At 36.1% G+C, this 11,034-nt stretch overlaps 2 protein-coding genes across 2 annotated transcripts; both read right to left on the bottom strand.

Annotated features, from left to right (window-relative positions):
• Positions 1 to 2,463: 2,463 nt before the first annotated feature.
• Positions 2,464 to 6,178, bottom strand: hoxd9a (homeobox D9a). Its single transcript, XM_007257948.4, has 2 exons — positions 4,877 to 6,178; positions 2,464 to 4,609 (listed from the first exon to the last, which is right to left on the bottom strand). The coding sequence occupies exons 1-2, from the start codon at positions 5,421 to 5,423 to the stop codon at positions 4,365 to 4,367; spliced, it is 792 nt and encodes a 263-aa protein (XP_007258010.1). The 5' UTR covers positions 5,424 to 6,178; the 3' UTR covers positions 2,464 to 4,364.
• A 1,728-nt stretch (positions 6,179 to 7,906) lies between these two features.
• hoxd10a (homeobox D10a) lies at positions 7,907 to 10,144 on the bottom strand. The gene is made up of 2 exons (XM_007257949.4): positions 8,983 to 10,144; positions 7,907 to 8,433 (listed from the first exon to the last, which is right to left on the bottom strand). The coding sequence occupies exons 1-2, from the start codon at positions 9,713 to 9,715 to the stop codon at positions 8,159 to 8,161; spliced, it is 1,008 nt and encodes a 335-aa protein (XP_007258011.2). The 5' UTR covers positions 9,716 to 10,144; the 3' UTR covers positions 7,907 to 8,158.
• Between the last annotated feature and the right edge of the window lie 890 nt (positions 10,145 to 11,034).

Genomic DNA, 11,034 nt, shown 5'->3' with positions numbered 1-11,034 from the left:
ACAGTCAGGGTATTGTAGCAGACCTGCCTCTTGCCGTGCCATTAAGAGACGCTGCCTTCTTAAATGATGGTGTCCATGCTGCGAGCTCACTGGAAATATAATATTCCAGTGCGCCGGACCTTTAGTGGCCGCAGTAGCATCACATCTTGTGAAAGGGGGATAAAACTGCTTTGCGTTGTGCGCGCTAAGAACAGTTATCAAAATATGAGCACATTTGTACTGTCGTACCGCTTCTTATGGATGTTCGTTGATTTGAATGTAATTGAGGACTTTTGTAAAGCTGAGAAATGCAATTGGTGCTCATTTGATCAACAGTCAAAACCTCAAAACACATTTTCATCAACACCAGAGTTACCAAGCAGATAAGGGTTGCATGTCCAAAACAAATGCGGGATACATTTGCCGCGGCTGCTCCTCATGGACTTAACTGATACATTGTCAATGTTATGGCATTTATAAATTACTATTTTGGATTTGCAAATCTATGCTTTGGTTATATACACTGTAAAAAGTGAAGCATGGAGCTGTTCATTCAAGCTAATAAATATGATTGAACACATAGTACAATTATTGACTTTATTGTGAAACTCAACCTTTTTGAATTTTGATGTGTCAATTTTGATTCAGACTAAATTAATTACAATTCTGAAGGAAATAAACCAAATGTTTTGGTTCCACTGAAATCATACTCGAAGAAAAGAGATAAGGATGTAATATTTTTCATTTGAATCAAACATGAATTGCGCATGCGCACTGTGGAGCACGGGAGAAGTTGTAGAGAAGTGCTTCAGAGCACTGAGGGAGAGAGGGAGAAAGTGCCTGAACGCGCTCGCGCGAGAGAGAATGAGAGAGGGAGAAAGTGCCTGAACGCGCTCGCGAGAGGGAGAATGAGAGAGGGAGAAAGTGCCTGAACGCGCTCGCGAGATAGCAACGCATGCTTATGGTATTGTGGCGTCGGGACTGGAGGGGGGGCGGAAGGAATTATGGGAGCTCACCCTGTTGGGGGAAGTGGGTGTTTTTCTGCGTGTTTATGTTACTGTTTATCCCAGAGTTTCATGTCATGTTTTATTATCACTGTTCTAGTATTATTCATGTAGTTATCAGTTATGTGGTTGTTTTGTGCCTCACCCTTTGTGTGTTTTCTGTGTGTGGGAGTGGGGTTAGCTGCGTTGGAGCTGCAGTTGGTTTCACTTTCAAAAGTGGAATCCCATGTAAATCCAGCTCTTAGTGTCCTCCTCAGAGCAAAATAAAAAGAGCAAGAGAGCACTGAAACGAATCTCGCTGGTAATCCGTTCTCTTCCACGCCACAGTAACTTCTGGAACTTCTGAATATGCTGCCATGATTTTTTTTTTTAAGTTCGGTTCAATTTAAATGTATTAGTTTGGTTCCGAAACTGAAATGTAAAGAATTTAACTTGGATCAAGGTCAATAATTAATATTGGGTCGAGTGAAGTAATATGGTTTATGTCAAAATAAAATAATCAGGTTGTAACAATTGACTTTATTTAGATTGAGTGAAGTCAAATAGTTTAGATGCAACAAATGGACATCAATTTTTTTAATTTGAGCAGGGCTACACTTTTTACAGTGTATCAGATCACAGATGTATATCAATATTCACCTTCACAAAATCAAGTTTTCATATTACCAAAAAACTTCGTTTATTATGACATTTTTTAAAATTGCATGTTTTATCATCCATGTGCAATATTCGACTGTTTCTTTAGCAAGTTCTCGTGTAAGCTAAGAAACCATCAAAACCTTTTAGAGATAGACAGTAATAGGTCTAGTTCTTTCACAAAATAGCTGGAATTTTGGTTCTTAGATACGAAGGATCAACTATCGACTTACTAAAAAAGTAAAATGAAAAAAAAATGGCGTATGTAAATTAGGACCTGAAGGTTTTAGAAACACAGAAAACACAGTGATTGTTTTATGTTCGCCTTTGTAAATTTAATGCTAAATTGTTCATTGACTATAATGACAAGCTGAAAATAAACCCAGACTAAAATAAATAATTCACTTAATAGAAATAAAAAGTACACTATTGGTGAAACAATAAGAGAAAGAAAAAAGCCAAGCCCGGTGTAAGAAGTAGCCACGACAGTTCAACGCTTTTAATATTTTTGGCATATTTTTTATTTTGCTTTTCACGCACACTTTTAGCTATTACATTATTATTCAATAAAAAATAACAGAAGAAAACTTAAATTAGCTCACTCATACTCCAACCAAAATATGTAACAAATAAATAGACCTGTCCCCAGACCTGGCTGTTTACTTGCCTCAGATATCAAAGTTGATATATTTTGTATTTTTATACGAGCTGATGTTATCTATCTATCTATCTATCTATCTATCTATCTATCTATCTATCTATCTATCTATCTATCTATCTATCTATCTATCTATCTATCTATCTATCCATTTTGTAACCCATAATAAATACCCCCAAAAAAAAATTTTAACCCAGAGCACATACCGTCCTCAGTATCCCCAAGACAAAAACAGTAACAATTGCGTTTAGCTTGCCCATTATTTTGCTGTCATAAATTGTGTATAATAGCTAAGTATACGGGTGACTTGTATTTGCGCAATTCTTAAACCAAAATATTAGCGTTGTATATGCAGCAGCTTTTAACATGCATGTGTGCCCTGAAACCCCAATGAGTTTAGTAGACTCTGTTTCCAAAGAACTATATTGCCCTCTAGCGGAAACAATTCATATATTGATACTAGTTTTCCTTAATAAGTGTAACAACAAACCCTGTTTTTTTGTAAGTCCATTTGTATATTCAGACTTGAGAAACAGTTAAGCTAACTTGAAACTGGCGCCACATATTTTATTGTTTAGAGTGTAACGTCAACGTTTTTCTTCTCCAGACAAAAACACCAGTTAACATTGTATTGCATTTATACTAGTTAACTAGTAAACAATTGCCTTTTATGTTACAGTGAGCTGTTTCACCAACCTAGACCTATTCATAATGGTGACGTTAATTAGCTCAAACTCAAATTTTAAGCGACAGTCAAAGTTAAGTGTTTTCGCCTCCGAGTGGAAATGTATTTGGTGAATAAACGTGACTTTCTATGTGTTGGGGGTCGGCTTAGTTTCAGTCTCACCGACAGACAATTTATCGACCAGACACCCCGTCGAAACGTGTCTGCATTTTTGTTTGTCAGCAACAGACACAAATACCCAACTAGAATGTTTTCAAAGCAGAGTGCAATTACTCTCATAGACCATAAACTCATTTAGACCAGACGTCTAGCCATCTCTATCGCTTTATTGGACCCAGTTTCTTCCTGCTTTAAAGTAATTCTAAAGTAAGTTTGAAATAAGATGGGGATCTCTACAATACACATTTTGCAATCCTGAATGGTTTTCTAGGCTTATCTGACAATGAAATATTGTATGCTGTTTGGGCTAAATTTAACATGAGGTTAAGTAGCTGGATTGCTTTTATCCATCCAAAGTGTGCAACCCGAGCGCTACTTGCACTTGTTACTACATATTAGTAAAATAAACGAAACACATTTTAGTAACCATAACCAAAAGAAAAACACACGTTACTAAAAAACAGTCCTTCCAACGAAATATCTCTTGATATAAAAAAAATATTTTACTCAGTTAGTTTATATATTAACAGCACGTTACCACTTTTGTTGAAATTACACAATTACATAAAGATCAGCTGTTAGTTTTTCTACTATTTAAATTAAACTGGCCTTTTATGGTAGTCCATATTTATAATCGTAAAGTATATTGTTACAGAAAACGGTTTTTTTATATCACAGCGGAAAACAAAGACCACAATTCGATGCTGAGAACAGAGGACCCTTAGACTATTATTTTAAAAACTCAATGACTTTCCAGACTAAATACATTTTACAGCAAGGTGATAAGTCTATAAATTGTACATAATGTTAAAGCAAGGCCCAAAGTAGCTTAGTCTTAATTTACACTACATGACTGTGTATACAGCGAATGACCGTGTGCTGTACTCAAGCTTTCCAAATCCAAGAACAGGCACTGCTATTTCTTCTTTCATATCCTAAACACTGATGTATAATTATATTTCTTTCAAAAGTCTAAAAAAACAATAATAAACATGATTATTATTGCGATAGTTAAAGTATACAGTAGTTAAAGGAATAAAAACCTAAAAATATCATAATCAACTGTTTTAAGAACACAAATTGTGTTAAGACTCATTAAAAGCGACACCTACAGGATAAGATATGTTAAAAGTACTTCTATGAGCCAAATATTTGCAAAACAGACTCCTCACATGGATTTAAACATATACATTAATAGAGAGGACAGTTATTTTGTGGCGAGCAGTTCGCACATACTGTTTGTTCACTGAGGGTCCTTACTCCCCCTCTCCCTGTTCATCTTCTTCATTTTCATTCTTCTGTTCTGGAACCAGATTTTAACCTGCCTTTCGGTCAAATTTAGAATTCGTGCCACTTCATAGCGGCGATCTCTTGTCAAATACATGTTATAAAGAAATTCCTTCTCTAGTTCCAGAGTCTGATATTTTGTATAAGGACAGCGCTTCTTTCTCGTCGAACGTGCATGGATCCAATTTGCTGCTGGGTTGCCTGCAAAATAGAAAGAACCCTGTAAATAAGACATAAAAAATAGTTGCAAAAACATTTATTTCCACCGACTATAACACATGTTTAAACATGGTAATCGTTAAAGACGTGGACACAGATATCACAGTTTGTTCCGATTTATACCGTTTAGGTTTTTAGGCCCAATTTAAGAATACGGACACTTTTATTGGTTAGTAAAACCACCAGCTTTATACAACCTAGTCGTACAGTTCTGACGGTTGTAAATCACAGGGCAATTTCTTTACTTACTTGGGTCAAGTTGTTGTTTTTCGTCTTTGGGCTCGTTCTGACTCGCAATTTCATTGCCAGCTGTTTCTTTGATGACCTTTTCCGCGCTCTCTGACGCAGTGCCGCTTCTGTAGTCGGAGGCTCCTGGAACCTCTGCCTCAAACATCGAGCTCTCGGCTCTTTTCGATGGCAAACTTTCAGCCTTTGTCCCGCACGGTCGGCTGCTCGCGTGAAAACCGGAAAACGAGACATGGTTGGGGATTGGATCTACCCAGGAGCGTACGTATCTGTTGTCTGTACAAGCGATGTGCGACTGGTGGACGTAGGGGTGATAAATGCCGGAGACTGCGGCCGTGGACGGCGGGTGGACCGAGGACCAGGACGTGGGGAACACCGCTGTCTTGGGAGCAAAACTGCAGGAGGAAAAATCAGCATTCTCCCCAACACCTGACGGCCTGGACGAAACAGAGTGGGAGTTCTGGACGTAACGCGTTCCATACGCGTCCTCTGCCTCGTGTCCCATAATAGAATCCACATAATAATTGCTAAGAGTTGAACTAGTCGACATTTTAGGATGCCTTCGTAGTCATATAAAAGGTTACACTGTTACGGAACCCTTGCCTCAGAACAATCATAGTATTTTTGCTGGCTTCATCTTCAGTGATTGGTTACATGAATCACGTGATCATATTTACCAATACAGCGAGTAAATCAATCCGCTGATAACGGTATGTTTGATTTTGGCTTTTTCACTAGCATAATCATAAAGTGTAGTATTTTTTAAAGAGCATGATTGTGATTATACTCTTATACTTTTGTTCTGAAAACGTGTGTTTTAATGCGCAACGCACAGGTCGCAACTTCGGACTTTTTTTAAACATATCTGTATAAATTCTTTCATTCATTTCACTATCCGCTCACAACAGTGTCAATATGGTAAATTATCCCAACTGAGTGTAAAATCTTACAAGAACTTGTCATGATATGTCATGTACTCTGGGCTTGTAAAGTAGTTTTTTATAGAGTACTGAGTTGTAAGTCCTCGTAAAATAAAAGCAATAACATGCTGTAAAATAACCAAGTGCGTTTTCTTGCGCGTTTCATATTTTATAAACGGTGTCTGTGTTTCTTTTTATCTCTCGAAGACTTATATTTGTTAAGGGGGGGCTTCTAAGTTTGACACAGGAAGTAATATTTGTATACGGTTGTATTTATTGAGAAGAAAGTCGTAATGTTTTTATGTCCATCAATAAAAACTTTATGAGGTGCATTTGATTGTACATTAATGTGCCCTTAATAAAACCGACCCTTTGCGTTACAAAGTAGAAAGTGTCTCTGACTGTATTTGACTGTATTTACTAGAATAGAAATAATATATATATATATATATATATTATCGCTCTCCACATAATCTGAATAGTATACACAATAAATATGAATTACAATTGTTAATTAAATTATGATTTTTTTTATTGCAGTTTGTTGCTAAGTCATTCTGTGAGCTGTTTAAGTTTTATCCAAAAAAATAATGATTTAAGTATTTCTTTAAGTAATATACCTTACTTATACTTTTACTTTACATTTACTAGTAATAGCTCAGTTTACAGAATTATAAGGTAGCACATTTATTAATATTAAGTCTTTCATTTTTTCGTTAGAGCGTGCTATCCGTTATATTTTACTTTTGTGTGTGTAGGTGTGAGAGTAATATTGCACCTTTTTTATACTGCACTTTTTTACACTTTATAAAATGTTACCATAATATATAGTCCTGTTCATGTAAATATATAGCTGAGACATCAGCATGTAGTGTGTGTGTGTGTTTGTGAGAAAGAGAGAGATGGAAAGAGACAATAAGGAAGATGAAATACAAATATCAGAGAACAGATATGAAAGGAATAAAAAAAGTATTGTAAAATTTTAATTATTAAAGAAGTACCAACTCTGCATTTAACAAGTGCAGTCAGTTAATTCTGGTTCTGCTTTCACTTCATAATGTAGTCATTGACGCTACATATACATGTGATGAAGTTCATTTTGTTCAATAAAATATATTTTTGTTCCAAAATAGAAAAAAATTATATATGAATATGTGTGTGTGTTTTAAATCATATATGTGCATTGTGATATATATATATATATATATATATATATATATATATATATATATATATATATATATATTTAAAATTAGGTTAGTTATTTATTAGTAATCATTTTTATAAACTAATTGCAACTGTAATAATTGAACTGTGACTAACAACGAACATTGAAAGGACTATATAATTACAATTAAGCGTAAAATTACTTAAAATTTGATGGCAAAAATTCGCGTTTTAACATTAATGCTAAAATAATATCAAACGACGAAACTTTTCTGTAAGCGCATCACAAAGATTTTAAACAGCTGTTTTTTTTTCCAAATACGTCTATAGAATTCCGCATTCCGCTAATGTTACTATATTGGTAATCGTGATCGTCATTTCGTTAAACACTTGTCAAGCTAGATTTCAGTCTAACATTGTCACCTGTTTATCTGATTTATTTACAACTCATCCTAACCCAACAGTATTTATTGACTAATATAATATACCAATTTCTGGACTACTGTATAGTGGACACAACTTCATACACTATAATTTAGGGAAATTATTTACATTTTGCAAAGGCAAAAATTAGCAATATATTTATACCACTACTCCTCTCAAGGCTTGCGATTTTGCCTGTAGTACTGTAGCAAGAAAGTAATGTTGCCATGTTTTAAATAGATATTCAGACAATATATTTATTACAGGATACATGCAACAAACATGCACTGGAGGTACATATGTTAATATGAGATATCACATTTCATATACAGAATCGTTTATACGGGAATATTTTTCATTAATTTAAATGTTCATCCATTGGTGAATAGACAGATTTAGTCTTCGCTTAAAAGAACAGTAAGTGTGCTTTCAGGTCCAAAGTCATGTTTGCCGTGGATTTCAGTGTTGTCCCCGTGCGACGTTGTATTTTATCCTCCGTGAACACACACACACACACAAAGACTTTGTTTCTTGACGTTTTATAAGTTAAGACCACTTCATACCCTGTGGAACATAGGCTATACACAATACATAACTTTCATAATATTACTTGAATATCATCAAGTAAATGTAATTTTGAAAACACTATTTTTAGCAACAATCACAGTTTATGAACGTGAAGAGAAACCATTCAGTGTTCCTTGTTTAAAAGTATCATTATGAACTATTATATACAAAGAAAACACAAAAGCAGGGCGTGTGATTTGGGGCCATTTCACGAAAATGTGAGGTTTGAGGTAAGTTCCCGGATTCGATTTTCTCTGCTCATCTTCTTAAGCTTCATCCTGCGGTTTTGGAACCAGATCTTCACTTGTCTGTCAGTGAGGTTGACACTTTTGCTGATCTCTAGACGGCGCTCTCGAGTCAGGTACATATTGAATAAAAACTCCTTTTCTAATTCCAAGGTCTGGTGTTTTGTGTATGGGCATCTCTTTTTCCTACCACTCTTTGCAGTGAGCCAGTTGCTAGTCGGTGTGTCTGTTTTGCACTCTGGAAGACAAACAGATGCAGGCACATTAGTCAGTATAACATTATATTAACGTCTTATTTTTTCAAATTCCAATGAGTCCATAACATACATTACAAAAAATAATACAGACAATTAAAATTCTGACTTTACAATGGGATCTAAATTCCAGTTACTTTTTACAGGTTATTCATTTCCATGGCCATAATTGTTACAAATGTTTTAATGTGCTGCTTAATTTGCGCTACTGGCAATATTATAAATTATCGACTTTATTATGTGCTTATATGTATAAAATGCATGGTATTGCATTGAAAAATTACAGTTCCAAATATTTGTAGCTGTCTCCGCACACTGCAAAAAGAAAAGAAAATAGCTTTGCAACAAAAGGCAGCTCAGGCTATTTTATGTTAAGGCGCTGTGCCGTTTCCTGTAAAGTCTTTTACTGCAACCTGAGTAAGCCTCTCATTAAACATTACGACTTTCGGGTTGTTTGTGTTTTATATTGGGTTTTATGGTGCTGGAGCGTTCGTATTACATCGCGACGCGATTAATCCTTTTATTGTACCCACCTTTCGCTTCCTTGTGTGGCAATTCCGGGCTGGAGACAGAAGCCTCAGTAGAGCAGTTCTTCTCCTCCTGAGAGCTCGCCTTAGGCTCCGGGCTCTGCGCTGCGGTCGGGGTGCTCGCTTCTTGGTCGTGCGTAATCTCTGCCAGCTTCTTTTCCACTTCGACATAGGACGTCGTAGAATGCGGTTTGGGAGTCAGTCGGTTCAGCTGCATCAACGTATTTGGACTAGCCGCCTCGTGGCAGTAGTCCTGACTTTTCGCAGTCGTGTAAGTTTGGCTCAGTCTGAAGTAACCCGGTACCGGAATCTCTGGACCTTCCACGCTACACGGCTCGGAAATCAGATTTGAGTACGCGGGCATCTCGGACGAGTTGACCTTTGCTCTCTTGTCGGAGTACATGCAGCAGTTGCTCTCTTCTTTTATGTTTTGTGAAAATGTGCAAGTGGGCATCTGGTTAGACGGTTGTTCTATTCGGCACGACCTGCTCGGATCTGCCCAGTTATCAATTTGAGGTATATACGAATGGACGTTCATGCCCATATTTTGGTGGTTTACTTCCCCCCGTTTGCCAAGAGACGGCAGGAGTCCACAGGTTTGCATTCCATAACTTCCCAATTCTGCACTGGATGGCATGTACATGTTGCTGCTGGAATAAAAACTGTCTGTTCTGCAGGCACCAATCAAAGAATCTACCAAAAACGTGTTAGCAGCAGGAGAGCTGTTGGGAAAGGACATTTTGGAGATGTTTTAAAGAAGAGAGAGGTGTCCTTTGTAAGCTGACATATCTTGCAAAACAATCGCCGCGTAACCCAGAGGGTCTCTCTGCAACCACATGACAGTCTCACCAATGAAATTTGAAAATGGCCTTGAGACGCAGGCTCTTCCCCGTCACGTGTGCACGCCGACACATGATTTGAAGCTTCAGACGTGGTCAACAGCGACACCTAGAACGCGGACTTGAAACTGGTCTCAACATAGACAAAGGCCAGGGGTATTCAGAAATTTCTATGTGTTTTATATAAACAAAAATGGAAAAAAACGAGAAGTGATGGACATATATTTAGCTGTACTGACTTCCAGGACAAGGAAAATAAGCCTCAAACTCATTCCTTATTTGGCTCTTACACCCACTTCAAGTTCAAGATTAGAAATCGCTTCTGGTGTATTTTATCGTATTTTATCGTATTTATATTTGTTTGGACACTCTATCGGCAAAGCAAAACCATGGTTAAAGAGAATACAGTATTGTGAAAACGTGTAGACCGATGAGTTTTGAAAAAAAGCGTATCATTCAAAAGGCACAGCCGTGCACGAGCAATTATATTCAATAATAAGGACCTTGCTATCGTTCAGTGTTTTTTTTTTCTTCTTTTTTGCCTACATATGTAGCAAATTTATGCATTTGTGTAAAAAAAAATATCTGCGATCGACATGGATCCGATCTTTATGCAGTGCTTTCTTGTAATGTTCTCTCTCAAGCAATAATATCCATTTGATTCTTTCTTTTTGTAAAAAAAATAGTATTTTGTATTTAATATAACTATTTTTTTGCTCAAAGATTGTATATTGCAAGAGATAACAAAGGCAAAGACAAAAAAACAAGCATTTGTAAAGATTTTTTGTGAATACGACTTTTTTGATGTTGTGTCTTATATTTAGAGAATTTTAAAGCGGGGTGGTTTTTAAGAAATTTTGTAATAAAAAAAAGCAATTTAAGGAATACCAGTAACCAGTAATTTAATGTATTATTGTAATAATGATGTAAGTACAACCAAAGTTAACTACTGTCAAAAAGAAAAGTAAATGCTGCAGCCAAGCAATTAAGACTGATTATATGTAACATTTTTATAAATACATTGCCCTTTTGTTTTATAACCCAATAGAGTATACGTGTGGTGCGCTGTAACCTTAGCATTATTATCCCAATATATTTCCATAAATTAGTCTTGATATATTAAGTAAATTGTTTTAGTTAACAGTGTTTCGGAATAAAGAACATCATAAATACAGATCGAACCACATAAAAAAATTCTTCCAAACAAAGCCGTTATTTA

The sequence above is a fragment of the Astyanax mexicanus genome, chromosome 11 (genome assembly GCF_023375975.1).
Source record: "Astyanax mexicanus isolate ESR-SI-001 chromosome 11, AstMex3_surface, whole genome shotgun sequence".
NCBI classification, from domain to species: Eukaryota; Metazoa; Chordata; class Actinopteri; order Characiformes; family Acestrorhamphidae; genus Astyanax; species Astyanax mexicanus.
This window is presented reverse-complemented; position numbering and strand designations above follow the sequence as displayed.

Excerpts from the sequence above, each read along its gene's own strand:
- hoxd9a (XM_007257948.4), bottom strand. The coding sequence starts at position 5,423 with ATGTCGACTAGTTCAACTCTTAGCAATTATTATGTGGATTCTATTATG. Across the intron at positions 4,610-4,876 it reads AAAACAACAACTTGACCCAA|GCAACCCAGCAGCAAATTGG; the intron begins GTAAGTAAAGAA and ends TCTATTTTGCAG.
- hoxd10a (XM_007257949.4), bottom strand. The coding sequence starts at position 9,715 with ATGTCCTTTCCCAACAGCTCTCCTGCTGCTAACACGTTTTTGGTAGAT. Across the intron at positions 8,434-8,982 it reads GCCACACAAGGAAGCGAAAG|AGTGCAAAACAGACACACCG; the intron begins GTGGGTACAATA and ends TTTGTCTTCCAG.